Genomic DNA, 15,682 nt, shown 5'->3' with positions numbered 1-15,682 from the left:
AAATATTAAAAGAGAAAATGATGAACACATCACTTAGAAACATTTAGTTTTAAAAAAATATTGTTTTGTCATCATTGCTTTCAATTGAGTAATATCTAGAAAGATGTAGGCTGAAAATCCTTCTTAATATCAAGATGAAATAGCTTTTCCTATATGCCTTCTTGTTTATAAGGTCTACTGATACTGAGCCAATAATTTTCTTGTTAAGTGTACATAGTTTTCCATTATGCAAAGATTATATCCCTCCTCTTTATTGCCATCCTAAATCATGTCAGATGCCATAGGTATGTGCTCAATAACAGAATACTTCAGAGCCAATCAACCATCTCTATCTGTACAATGTTCAGACCATGTCTCCCCAAGCTATGGGTCATTGCTAATCAATTCTATTGAAAATTACTTTCTTAAATATTTTATAGATTATTCTGACACAACAATTGTAGACATGGACTTAGATAAAATTTTGAATTCCAGTTGTAATGATAAACTCTTGAATTTTACTCATTTATATAACTTTGCATATATGTATATACTGTGCAAATACAATTTTTGTCTACTTTGATTTTAAAACTATAAGATGATAATTTGCCTTTATCAACAATTTGTCTTTTACATATTAGAAGTAACTTGTCACTGACATTATAACATGTTTACAAGTTTTATCCTATAATAGATATCTATTAAATTTGAAAAATGTTATTAGGCATGCGAAGGAGAAATGTTTAAAAATTTAAACATATGCCCAAGTCATTCTTGAGATTTTTCATATTTAAATGTGAACTTTGTAAATGTCTTTTTATTAAAGTTGTGCCAGACTGTATTTAAAAAGTCAGAACGTTAAATTATTTTTTTAATAACCATAATATAAAGGGAAATCATACAAATCCAATAGTTATAAGCATTAGATTCACTATATTAAAGACTAATCCTTATTTATGTTGATATTCATGACAAAGTTAGATATAAATATAATGAAAACATCATTTTTATCCCCAAGAACAGCTTGACATATTGAATATAAATTTTTCCTTTAGAAAATGACAGGTTATGACATATATATTCTAAGTCCAATCTATTTCTTACTATTTACCCTTAAAGTCTAATTTTTTTCTCAGATGAATACATTGAAGTTTCAGAGGGTAAAAGGATCCTGCCAGGCTGAATAGTCTCAAAAGTACATATATATGAAAAAGCCATTTCACGTTATCTTTTGACATTCTAGACTTCAGGAGATGAAAGAAGTTTTATTTTATTGACATTTTTTATCACCATATATAAGCACTCTTGGCAGCATGGAAACTCTTTAATAAACTGGAAGAGAGGATTATGGAATGTGGAGGGACTATTTTAGACATCCACCAAAATGAAATGCATGAACTAACATGACATAGGTGTCTGCAGGTAATTTCAAAGTGACATGTAAACAACATGCTCTAAAATATTGCTACTAAACTGTGGCATTTAGGCCCTTCAGATGACAGGAAATACCAGTTCCAAAATTCAATAAACTATTTGTACGGCTTTTGAACCTCCAGGGTATTAAGAAGGTATAATGTATTTCAATTAGGAGACACCTCCAGTGACAATAAGAATCAGAAGAAAGCCCAGAAATAGTTATGTCTCCTAAAAGTTATGTCACTAGATTGTCAAGTAGATGGAAAATAATATATGTCCATATGAAGTAAAACTCACATAGATGGCAATTGAATTGGCCAATTTTTATGAAGTAGTATTTACTTTTAGGTTTTTATAACTCTAGATTGTAAAGAGTTTCTGATTCATTAATTATATATAATTTTTATTTTTTTCTTTTAAAAAGCTTTCTACTGTAGTACACCAGAATCCCCACCTCATGGATACATTATCAGTCAGACAGGTGGACAGCTTAATAGTGTGGTCCGTTGGGCCTGTGATCGAGGATTCCGACTTGTTGGGAAAAGCAGTGCTGTGTGCAGAAAGTCTTCCTATGGGTATCATACATGGGATGCACCGGTCCCTGCTTGTCAAGGTGAAGTATATTAACCAGAAATGGCACATTAATAAAAGATTAACCCCATTTAACTTTTATTTGGATTTCTGAAACTTCCAAAATTATAAATATGTAGAAGCATATTATAGATGCCTCTAAGGAAAATAAGGCTTAAAAACACAGACTGATAAATTTGAGGAGCATGAGACACATTGTCTTATAATTCTTCATTTGTTGTTATGTGATTTATGCCTTTACTCTATCCACTTATATGCATGCTTTACTCATACATCTACCATTCCCGTCACTTTGCTGTCAGAAAATGAATGACCCAGAGCTGGAGTGTGTGTTAGTGTGGAGTCTGCAGAGAGAAAAGAGAGGATAAGAGTAGGCAAGGTCACTGATGATGTTCACTCTCAAGTATGCAAAAACGTGCTCTCAGTGCAACAAATTTAAAAGAGGAAAATGTAGCCAATTACCACATTATTTTTTCTTCACTGTTTAAATAACTCAACAGAGATGTCTTTCATTTCCATTTTATTTTGTTAAAAAGCAAGGCACTCTGAGCATTGTATCCTGCTATAGCAAAAAAATGACAAATCAACAAATGGCACATTTTAGAGCTTTGGACTAGGTCTTGTTTTTAAAAAGTAGTTGAGTCTCTTAGCTAGGTATAGTAATAAAGACAAGTTCAACATCAAGAAAATGTAATGTTATTGGACTTTGAAAATTTTCAAACATCACATTATTTTGTAATACGAAATTTACATTTATATTTGATTTATTTTACCCAGCATGTGGAGACATGTATAACAACTATGAACCCTCACATTAAAAATGAGGGACGCTTTCAGTTAATAAATAATGGATGTTACCTATAATCTACTTATTGGAGGCAATTTATATAAAACAAATAAAATATAAAAGATATCAGTTAAAATTTAAACAGCAGCAAGTTAAAATGAGCAGAGAATAGATATTACCAGATACCCAAAATGGTTTATTTTACCTGTTAAATTGCAATTTCTAATTCATGAAAATGTAGCTTTCATAGGCATGTATAAATAAATGATAAATGAAAGAACTGTTTCCTTATATTGTTGATTCAGAAACATTAATTACTTACTAGAATTCTGGGATGTATCCTAAACTTAATGGGTTACCAACATTGAAGGTGCTGACTTCATGTAGAATAGATACATTTTAATAAACTAGAAAAACATCTGCTTTCCTTTGACCAATGAATAGCAGGAGTATTTATAAATTTTTAGGATTAAATGGTTTCCCAGAATTGGTTTGAGAAAGAATCATGATCTCATAAGTTTAGAATCACAGGGATTTAAAATATATATAATAACTTCTAAATCATATAGATTTTAAATAAACATTTAAATGCTCTGAACTTTGAACAATTAAATTTCCGTTATTAAGGATTGTTTATATATATAGATAATCTTTGAGAAACCTTTAGTGAAAATAATTAACTGTTGGTTAAAATAAAAATTTATCCTGAACTTTCTGAAGTTTTGAAATTGCTTTGTAGTGTCAGCACTATAATTTCATTGATTTTTTAATATAATATGACATTTATATATGGAGCATTTTTTAATTGTTCTTGATTGAAATTTTTCTATAATTACAAATAGATTTTTTTTTAACATCTTTATTTGAGTATAATTGCTTTACAATGGTGTGTTAGTTTCTGCTGTATAACAAAGTGAATCAACTATACATATATGTATATCCCCATTTCTCCTCCCTCTTGCATCTCCCTTCCACCCTCCCTATCCCACCCCTCTAGGTGGACACAAAGCTACCAGCTGATCTCCCTGTGCCATGCAGCTCCTTCCCACTAGCTATCTATTTTACATTTGGTAGTGTATATATGTCCATGCCACTCTCTCACTTTGTCCCAGCTTACCCTTCCCCCTCCCTGTGCCCTCAAGTCCATTCTCTAGTAGGTCTACATCTTTATTCCTGTCCTTCCCCTAGGTTCTTCAGAACCATTTTTTTTTTAGATTCCATATATATGTGTTAGCATTCCATATATATGTGTTAGCATTCCATATATATGTGTTAGCATACAGTATTTGTTTTTCTCTTTCTGATTTACTTCACTCTGTATGACAGACTCTAGGTCCATCCACCTTACTACAAATAACTCAATTTCATTTCTCTTTATGGCTGAGTAATATTCCATTGTATATATGTGCCACATCTTTATCTGTTCATCTGTTGACGGACACTTAGGTTGCTTTCATGTCCTGGCTGTTGTAAATAGTGCTGCAGTGAGCATTGTGGTACATGACTCTTTTTGAATTATGGTTTTCTCAGGGTATACGCCCAGTAGTGGGATTGCTGGGCCATATGGTAGTTCTATCTTTAGTTTTTTAAGGAACCTCCATACTGTTCTCCACAGTGGCTGTACCAATTTACATTCCTACCAACAGTGCAAGAGGGTTCCCTTTTCTCCACACCCTCTCCAGCATTTATTGTTTGTAGATTTTTTTATGATGGCCGTTCTGACTGGTGTGAGGTGATACTGCATTGTAGTTTTGATTTTCATTTCTCTAATGATTAGTGATGTTGAGTATACTTTCATATGTTTGTTGGCAATCTGTATATCTTCTTTGGAGAAATGTCTGTTTAGGTCGTCTGCCCATTTTTGGATTGGATTGTTTGTTTTTTTGATATTGAGCTGCATGAGCTGCTTGTATATTTTGGTAAATCAAAATGTAGCTGAAAAAATAAGATATTTTGCATAGTAAAGTGATAAAATATTTATAACTCAAAGAATCATTTCGAAAATTGATCCTTTATGTTCACTGAAACAATTTTAAAATATTAATTATTTTATAAAATTGTTTGTTGTATGTGACCTGTGTTTGGACATAGCTAATTGAAATGAAAGGGTTAAATGTCATTGGGGAGAGCTATTCACACAATTTTTGTTTTGCTCCAAATTCGTTTTGCATTCTTCAGTTATTTTTATTCTTCTTGTCTCTTCAGTCTCCTTATACATCCTCACATATATTTACTTGAGCTATGGTTACACGATGTGAACACAATTAAAGATAGAAAATTTAGTCTGTTATCTCTATTTCGGTTTGAGAAGGTGTTTTATTTCTTTGTCTACACATCACCTAATCATTCATTGACTCCCTGCCCTGTCACGAATTAAACCATTATCATCCCTCTACACAATCGAGTATTGTACAGGGTTATGCAGAAACAGTCACTTTGTATTCCCTGTTTCACTTTTTTTTTCAAGTTCTAACACATCTTTTATTGTCTTCTTAGTTATTATAAAAGGAAATATCAGCCAACATTCACTACCAACATGAGATATACGTGAACATTTGAGATATACAGCTGGCAAATGAACACTTTAAAAATGGTCAACATGACGAACTGTTAGGGAAATGCCATCAGACCATAGTAAGATAACTCTACACACTTTTAAAACAGGTTAATATTTAGTACATTTAATATAACAAACAAGTACAGGTATGGGGACATCTTTGTTCCACTTTTAATTTGTGCTTGTTTCAGAGCTCTGCAGAGAAGCTTCTGACAATCACTCAGTGATGATGGTTCTTCTGAACTCTGTTTGTTTTCCTTTTTTTTTTTTTAGCTAAGAAGTTAAATGGTATAGTATCTACAGGCACATTTATCCTATCATTTTAGTATGTTGTCTTTTTTTCAATTCTAAAATACAGTCATTGTATACTAACTACATGTATGGAACCTGTACCATTTAAACTAAATTTCATTGTTACTTTGCTCTAAGTTTAACCTACTCTACCCCAACAATGTACAGTTAATTTTTAAAACATGAGTAAATACACAATCTTTGGTGGGGATTCAGTGGAGAAAGAGTTTATTACAAATTGAAATACCCAGAAGTCCTAAGTGGAAATACAAATATTGCTTTAACAGACATCAGGGAACCATTTACCTTTGCAACACTATTTTAGAGGTCTATAATTAGATAGCAGGGATAATAACATAATTATATGAGATTGCTTATATAATTTATTAGATCAACATTACTACTTTTCTGTTTATAATTTGCAGGTTATCAAATTACAAAAGATCAAGCTATTCACCAGTAGGGAGTCTGCTAATCCGCTTTGAGAATTTTATATGTGTTTTACTAAGATTTTTTTTTTATTTTGTAGTCAATTTGCATGAATTAATTAAAATTAAACACCTAAGTGGTAGATTTTATAAGAGAAGTAGAAACAATTTTAGGTTGAAATGGAGACAGAATATTTACAGCTTTTGTAAATACTCAAACTAAACTTGTATCTTTCTATTATTTCTTTTGATACGAGAAAAATATAGTTACAAGTTTAGAATCTCTTGTATGAAACCAATAAAACTAGTTATTTCAGAATTTAGAGGTTTTCTGATTTTATACAATAAACTATTGAAATATAAATTTATACTGTAATTAACCCATTATGGTAAAACTAACTTCTACGTAAATCAGATTTATTGTAGATAAAAACCAAGACATCTAAGACATATCAGTGAAATGCAGGAAGATCAAAACTAGGTTTTAAGACGATAAGTCCTGGCCCTATATTTATTAAATATATCTATACACATGATATTCTATGGAAGGTGCACAAGCACATAGAGTTTGGCTGGACCTAAGGCAAAGTAATATCCAGCTTCCAAGTAAAATAAATCTATTTGTTTTATTCCTGGCCGAAACCCTGATGAGTGTTGGTTACCACTACCTTTACAATCTTTAATAGCCATCAAATTGAATTGACCTAACTTGCTAGGTCCAGACATGAATTAGCACTAATACACTCTATATTTACTTAACTTGCCTTCTCTTATAATCTGTGTGCATGCTGATAACCATGCGCATGCTGACAAAAAACTAAGTAAGAAACCAAGAAATAAAGTATTAATAGTTTATGGATTCACCAATTTAAAAACATTCAATCAGAGTTTGAAATAAATGATTCAGAAAGTTGTAGTTCAAAAAAGGTTTTGGTGAAGATATTCTGAAATTGTTTTAGAGGAATTAGTAAAATTCCAAATAGTTTTACATGCTTTATACTCTATGAGACTTATCTAATTATTTTTCTGTTTCTTTGGTTTTGTATTATGTATTTATTTTAGCAATTTCCTGTGGGATGCCTAAAGCTCCAACAAATGGAGGAATACTCACAACAGACTACTTGGTAGGAACCCGAGTTACCTATTTTTGTAATGATGGATACAGATTGTCATCTAAGGAACTTACAACTGCTGTCTGTCAATCAGATGGAACTTGGAGCAATCATAACAAGACTCCTCGCTGTGTTGGTATGTATGTGAAGGAAATTTCATCACTTGTGTTTCTACTGGCATCTTATATGATCTGAAATTTTATGTATTTTTCAGATTTTAGAACCATTTCCTAAAATGATGTCTAAGAGGGAAATAAAAGTAAATTAAGCTGTCTTGTACTAGGAAGAACTGAAATACAGTATATGGACAGTTTTACTCATTTTCAGAAGCTCCAGAATATTTATGTCAAAAAAATAAAGTGGCATTTTATTTTACATAGCAACGTTTATTTATTTTGTAAAAAGTCATCCATCAATCAGCATGTGTTTTCAATACATAGGTCTTTGAAAAAAGATTTTGTTTACATTAATAAAGTTATATTTTAATACATTCAACTGATTTTTATAAACAAAAATGATGCTAATGAGATGATCCATAATATTCAACTTTTGTCAGAATTCTTCAGGTTACTTACATTTAGAATAGTTCTCATTCCTGCCATCAATACTGTAATAGGTAAATGACTATTATATAATGGTTATAGAAAATAATTCAGATAAAATATTTGGTAGAAAATGATTAGAAAATGCACCTTTAAATAAGGTCTTTGATTTTTCTCTGTAAATCAATTACTTATTCTATTTAGTACTAACATTTCAACTTAGCTGTGATTTCATTTAAAATGGGGTTGTTAAATTATTTGCAATCTTAACATAAGTGTCTAATAATGTGTCTACTTTTGCTGAGCAAGTTTTGAATTAGCTGAAGTTTATATCACAAGTCTTTCATAAAAAGATCATTCTCATAAAACAAATTTCCTCAAAATATAGTCCTTCCAAAACTTTTAAAGAAAAGAGAGTAGGTCATTTCTGTATCTTGCCTATTGTGACTAATGCTGCAATGAACATGAGAGTGTAGATATCTCTCTGAGCTCTTGATTTCATTTCCTTTGAATATATATCCCGAAGTAGGATTGGTGATTCATATGATAGTTATAGTTTCAATTTTTGGGGAATCTCCATACTGCTGTATGTGCGTATTCCATAGTGGCTTTACCAGTTTACATTCACAACTTGTACAAGTATTCCCTTTTTTCCACTTCGTGTCAAATATAACTCAGTAAAGCTGGGAAAAAAGAAAAAAGAATACTTTTAAATCAGCTTCAAGAAAATCAGGCAATTTTAACAAACTAATGTTATTGGAATGATTCATCACTAAAATATACTTCATGTCTTCCGGTACTAAGGAATAAACTTGGATATGATAATCCAAAAAAAGAAGAATGGAAAAGTCAATAATAGGGATTCTAGGTACATAGAATAATATGTACAAATACTTTCAAGTGTGAAATAGCATGACATGTTCAAGGAACTACCAACAGTACCATAGAACTGAGGGAGTAGAAAGATTAACATGAAAAAAAATGCTAAAGACCTTTTATGGCACAATAGTGAAGGAACTCAGGAAATGGTGAACTAAGAATGGAATAGACATCAGATATAATTAAGAGGTAGAAGAGACATGACTGACTTATTAGCATTTATCTCTTTGATTTTTGTATAGTTGTTACATGCCCAAGCATCAATTCCTTTACTCTGGAACACGGAAGATGGAGAATTGTGAATGGTTCCCATTATGAATACAAAACCAAGGTAGTTTTCAGCTGTGATCCTGGTTATCATGGACTAGGTCCTGCTTCTATTGAATGTCTTCCTAATGGTACTTGGAGCTGGAGAAATGAAAGACCATATTGCCAAAGTAAGTATACACTCTGCTAAACTTATTTCATATTCAATCCTTGGTGATTGAATTGCTTGATCACTTCTTTTTTCTACATGCACTAGAGCAATATTGAGGTAATATTATTTTAAAAGGTAATTTATTCTCAAGTCATCTTAAAATTTTGTAACTGTTTTTGGTATTTGTAAATGCTTATTAAAAAACAACAACAACAGGGGCTTTGGATTCAGAAATCCTTCCCTTGGATTCTAGGTCTATCATTTATTAAAACAACTACACATTGCTTTTAGCCCTTTACATGTATTATTTCATTTATTCCTTAGTTCCCATTCTATAAGTTGATATTATTATATTTATTTTATCAAAAAGGAAACTGAACCCAAGAATTTTTATCATGTTACACAAGTCACAGAGCCTATAAATGGTGGATAATTGGAGTCTAATTAAAACCTCTGCCTTTTGATGTTATATGATGTTTATTCTATTTCTTAAGCCAGGAACTTACAATAATACCTATCTCATAGTTATTATTAGGATTTAATGGTGTTACACGTTGAAAATATCAGCTAGAATCTGATTCACAGCAGGAGCTCAATAAATATTTATTGAATCAAACTGAACATCTTAGTCATTCTATTTTCATGCATTCTTATAAATAGCTAGCGTCTAATGTAGATAAGCTAACAACATAGGATGATCAGATGAAATACCTTGATCTTCCTTTGCACTTTCTTTACTACATTTATTGAGTTTACTTAGTACCAGGAAATATGCTAGGCTGAAAATGCATACTCTCATTTCATGTTCAACACAGTTTTACAGCATTTATGATATGGATACATAATTTATAAATAAACTAACTAATAAAACATTTGAAGTCTGGATTATGGAGACTAAAATTTTAACATAACAGATAACTATATATAGTAAGTACGGAAGTACCTAGTAATATTTTACTCAGGAATATTTATTTTCTTAATCTCCATATTAAGCATAGGATTTGGGGGTTGCCATTTTTTATAAGATAATCATATTGATGAATTAAAAATTTCAAAATACATATCTAAATTATATTACATATTCTAAAAATATGGCATATGTATTGTAAATTTTTGCTTTACTCTTTTCGGTTTTCACCCAGGATCTTCCTCTAGGCTCATTCTTCTTCCATTATAATTTCATTAAAAGGGCACATGGGATAAGGATGTTTCAAAGAGAAGGGAAAAAATTATCTATAGCAGAAGCATTTATTGAACAAATATTTGTCTGGTTTCTTTGTGTTCAATCCTTTATTATGTAGAAAAATTTAAGTTCTACATAAGATTAGGTTCCTGCCCACAGGTAAGAACGCAGGAAAGACAGGAATCTAAGAATTACAATTCATTGAGAAAAATGGAAAGAACAGTATTTTTTTTCTGGTCTTCCATTTATTCATCTTTGAAATTAACATGATATAAATATCAGTATTATTAATATTAATAAATATTATAGCTACCTCAAAGGATTGTTTAGGGTATTAGTTCAAAACAATCAGTACATCTTAAATTCTACATGCAATTTTTTAAAGTCTGCAAATTTTCTATTTACCTGTCTAATAGAATCCTAAAACCTAGAGCTGAGAGCCAGAACTGGAGCCAGAATAAAGGCTGGTGGTTAAGTATTCAATTCTTGAGTTAAACGGCTAGGTTTAAATTTTGATTTAGCTGTTTATAGGCTGTGGAATCTTATTAAAATTACTTTCCTTTTATGTGTCCATATCCTAGTGCACACAATTCAGATAATGATTGCACCTACTTCATAGAGTTGTTTTGAGAATTACATAAGATAAAGCATTAGTAATAGTGTCTGGTACAAAATCACTCAATAAGTGCTATATATTATTGTTTTTATTCTAGAAAGAAATTTCATTTGTGGTCTTTAAATATGAAGGTGTTATAAGAGCTGGGTTCTGAATGACCTAGCAAGTCTTAGTTAATCTCTATTTTTTAGTTTTTTAAAACCTAAAACCAAAGTATGAAATAGAATTATAATCTAATGGTTCTAGTGAGAATCAAATGTTATTTCACATGTAAAGGGCTTTATAAACTGTAGAGTGTGCAACAAAAATTATTTGCACTTACGATCTTAGATAATGAGGAAACTGGCTCAGGTAAGTCAAAGGGATTGCCCAATGTCACTTGATAAGTCAGAGAAAGACTTTGGACTAATAAATTATCCTCCCTTTAATCTTGTTATTATTATTTTTTCATTACAACCTGTTGGGTGACCAGGTTGGCTATGCAGAAAATGCAAACAAAATATCTTCATCACATGTCACTGTTACTTAGAAGATTTATGGGAACTCAAAGGGGATAAATTTTAAATTATGTCATCTATTTTCTCTACACTTTCATAATCATTCAAACATGTTTTACAAATGTCAATTTCAATTGTAAATATATCAAATCACAGCATGGTTTTGTCACAAGTTCATATTGACTATGTCTTTAAGCGTTTTTATTTTTTTATTGTTTTCAAGTTATTTCCTGTGGAGAACTACCTACACCTCCAAATGGAAATAAGATTGGAACTCAAACTTCATATGGCTCAACGGCCATCTTTACCTGTGATTCAGGATTCATGCTTGTGGGGTCCGCTGTACGTGAATGCTTTTCTTCAGGTCTTTGGAGTGGATCAGAAACCAGATGCTTAGGTACAGATTTTTAAGTCATTTTAACCAAACATTTTTTCTCCCTCAAGAAAGGCAGCCCTGTTTCATAATAAGAGATAATAATATATTCACTCAGTAAGGATAATAAAAACTGGAAAATATTTAACTTTTAAAATATCTCATGGTAGAAAAGCTATTAAACAGATAACTCTTAAAGTTAATCAACTAGCATTCCAAATGAGAATCTTATGTCATTAAGGAGAGACACATTTATCTTCCAGGCATGGTGAAAATAAAAGGTAAAAACTAATTGCTGAAAATTATATGTCTGCATACTCAGCTGGATTAATCACTGTAACAGTTAATTCATTCTAAACCATAGTCAATTCTCCTTTCACCTATTTGCTTAAGGTAATGACTAAAGAAGAAAAACAAATTCCACATTTAAATATCTTTCTCCCTTTTTACTTCCTAACATTTCAACATGTGTATTATTACTTTGTATTAAAACTTTAAAAATCTATTTTTCAAACCTGATTTTAGGAAAATAGGGTTTTTTTTCCCTTAGGTTTTTTAATTCACTGTAAAAAGCTGTTCATTAAGAGACTGAATAGCTAGTTCTTCTTACCCCTTCTCTTATTATTAAAGGAATATTATGATTTAGGCTTTATCCCTTTTTTCAGTGACTTCAATAATTATCTTAATATTAAGAGAATAGTATGATTTATGCTTTATTTTTCTCTAAAATTATTTCAAGAAATGACAGCAAATATTGAATTAGGTAATAATAATAACTGTTATAATAACTACTCACTTGCCTGTTGGGAACAAGGCATAATCTTTAGGTTTACTAATTTAAAAATTGTTGATTATTATAAACAAGGTGTTGCTAAATTTGTACAATGTTTTGTCTCTAAAATTTTACTATTTAAAAATATGACATATGGCAGAAAAGTCTATATTTTAGCAGTTTAAATACATATTGTTTTGATAATAAGCTTGAAAATATTTATGGTGATACAATCATTATTTGAAACTTAAAAGGGTATAGCTAGAGATTTTGGTTAAAATTCTTTTTTTCAACCTCTCAGGAATATTTGTTAGTAGGTGTACTTGGAAACCCAGTAACAATGGTTTCTTTATAAGAGTACACATATTTATTTGACTATGCTATAAGACTCTTATATAAAAAAGAAAATGGTAAAGTTTTTTTAAATCATTATGTGTTAATATAGGATTAGATGATAAAATAAAATATTTCTTACTAGTTTCTAACCTGGTTTTGGTTATGCTTATTTCAATTACAGATTAGTTAGTTTACTTATGCATATGAAAATATATGTAAACTAAATTTAAAATACTATATTTTATAACTCTTTGCACCAATGAACTACTATTGTATGTTATATGTTATTTATTGAATATTGTATATAGGAAGTGGTTTTATTCACCTATTTAGAATCCTGATTCTGTTCTGTGGAAAGACAGGGCATAAAAGGAATGTTTATAAGCAAACATTGTCTCTCAGTCTATAAAGACAACGGTATTCTTGCATAGGATGTAGTGTTGATGTCTAATATAAACTCAAAAGTGTGTCAGTAGGAGGAAAGTGCAATTGCCAAATAAGCAGATCCTAGAATCTTATGCTTTGAATTAACCTTAAGAAGTCATGTAGACCAGTCATTCTTCTCATGACTGCAAACAACTTGTCCTTATAGCCCCAGACACTTTTGGCCTAGAATGGCCACTAGAATGTGCTTATGATTGTTTCTTTAAATATAGTGCATTTATTCCCAAACTCCCAGTTATTATGAATTTTTCAATTCAGACTTGACTATGTATATACATATGCTTACCACCTAGATTTTATGATTAGCCATTTGTTGTATTTGCTTATCACATATCTATTCATCCTTCAATGCCTCTATCAATCCAATTCATTTTACTTTCTGATGCATTTTGAAGTTGCCAAATTCAGTACACTGCATTGTTAAACGTTTCTATATACATATCAGCTAGAGTTCAATATTTGCTCATGGTTCCTTTCTTTTTTTATGTTGGTAAAAGTACAGATGGTGAAATGCACATATCATAAATACACTGTTAGATACGTGTTGACAAATGTGTACACCTATGTAACTAAACACTCTATAGTTGTAGAACATTAACATTACCTCAGAAAGCTTCCTCATGACCCTTCATAGTCAATCTGCAGGTCTCCTCCCCTACACACTGAGACAGTCACTGTTCTGTTTTTTTCACCATATGGTAGTTTTCCCTGTTCTAGAAATTCATATGAAGGGAATCCTAAATTAGGTACTCTTTTCGTGTAAGGTTTCTTTCATTCTCTTTCATTCATGTTGTTGTGTATATCAGTAATTAAAAAAAAAAATCTCTGAGTAGAATCCTACTGTGTGTACATGCCAAATTTTGGCCATTCCCCTGTTGATGGACACATGGACTCTCTCCAGTTTGGGGCTGTTATGAGTAAAGCTGTTATGAACATTTGTGTAAAAGTCTTTTTGTGGACATGTGTATTCCTTTCTGTTGCATACTCTAGAATAAAATTTCTGGAAGAGTTCTGGCTATCTCACATTTTCTCCAGCATATGGTATAGCCAGTCTTCTAATTTTAGTCATCTTCTTGGTTGCAAAAAGGTATCTTATGAGATTTAATTTGCATTGTCTTGATGACTACTGATCGAGTACAATTTCTTGGGCTTATTGGTCATCTGTAAATTTTCCTGAAGTATCTTTTATATTTAATTGCCTTCTATTATGACTTATAGCGTTCTTTATATATTCTTATCTTTTTAATATTTTCTCCCAGCCTATGACTTTCCTATTCATTTCTTAATGGTGTCCTAATGAGCAGAAGTTTTCAATTTTTGTAAAATCTATCTTTTTTTCTTTCTGGCTATTGCTTTCTGTGTCTTGTTTAGGAAAACCTTGCTCAACCATAAGTCACAAAGATTTTCTTTTATTTTTTTTCTGGAAGCTTTAGAGTTTTCAGTTTTACTTTATAGCTATGACTTATTTTAGTCATTTGTTGTTTTATATATCATGAAGTAAGGTTGAGGGTTTTTTTGTTTGTTTGTTTGTATTTTCCAGAAGTGTGTCTGGCACTTTTGGTTGAATAGATTCTATAATAAATCTTGAAATTTTCTGTGTATGTCCTCAAAATTTGTTCTTATTTTTCAGGATGACTTTGGATACTCTATGTCCTTTGAAGTTTCATATAAGTTTTAGAATTCAGTTATTAATTGTTTATTTTTAAAATGACTGTAGGATTGCATTCTATCTATAGATCATCTGGGGAGAATTGGCATCTAACAATGTTAACTCTTCTAATTCCTGAACATGGTAAAGTTAGTGTATTTATTCATTAGTATATTTATTCATTTATCAAGGTCTTCTTTCATTTTTTTGCAATAGCAAATATTTTAAAAAAATTTACCATAGAGATTATGTATACCTATTGCTAAATTTATTCCACAGAATCTTTAGTGTGTTTACACTAATATAAGTGATATTGTTCATTTTTAATTACATTTCCAATTGTTTGATGTTAGTACATAAAAATAAAATTAATCAAAATATTTATCTAATATCCTGCCTCTTTGCAAGTTCACTTACTTGTTTTAGGATTTTCTTAAAATAACATTGTCTATGTATATGTCATCTGAGCATGAAATAGTTTTACTATTTTGTTTCCTACTTTATGTTTTTACTTTCTTCCTTTGTATTAGTGTATTGAACTAGATAGGGCCCACCAAACAATGTTAAACAGAACTGGTGAGAGGGGTCATCCCTGTCTTGTTCCCTATATCAGGAGGAAAGAATTCAATATTTCATCAGTAAATATAATATGAACTTTTTTCTTAGATGTATTTATAAGGTTGAGAAAATTTCCTTATATTGCTAATTCTTGTTAGTTTTTATCATGATTGGATACTGAATTTTGCCAAATGATTTTCATCTATTGAAATAGCCATGTATGTTTCTCTCTTTTTATTCTGTCAGTATGGTAGA

The 15,682-nt window shown here is 30.7% G+C and overlaps 1 protein-coding gene across 3 annotated transcripts in view; it reads left to right on the top strand.

The window, feature by feature from the left end:
* The window catches only part of CSMD3 (CUB and Sushi multiple domains 3), a gene marked incomplete at its 5' end in the record, with an annotated part of 1,086,230 nt that overhangs the window by 998,206 nt on the left and 72,342 nt on the right, over positions 1 to 15,682 (top strand). For 2 of the 3 annotated variants that reach the window (XM_079722286.1, XM_079722284.1), the window contains 4 exons: positions 1,820 to 2,008; positions 7,112 to 7,297; positions 8,825 to 9,019; positions 11,520 to 11,693. In XM_079722286.1, coding sequence (XP_079578412.1) covers positions 1,820 to 2,008; positions 7,112 to 7,297; positions 8,825 to 9,019; positions 11,520 to 11,693 — 744 coding nt within the window. The remainder of the gene's footprint in view (positions 1 to 1,819; positions 2,009 to 7,111; positions 7,298 to 8,824; positions 9,020 to 11,519; positions 11,694 to 15,682) is intronic. The other variant, XM_079722285.1, reaches the window with a different exon arrangement.

This window comes from Hyperoodon ampullatus (assembly GCF_949752795.1).
Source record: "Hyperoodon ampullatus genome assembly, chromosome: 17".
Classification (NCBI taxonomy): Eukaryota; Metazoa; Chordata; class Mammalia; order Artiodactyla; family Ziphiidae; genus Hyperoodon; species Hyperoodon ampullatus.
Note: the sequence above shows the minus strand (reverse complement) of the source record. Positions and strands in the feature narration are given on the sequence as shown.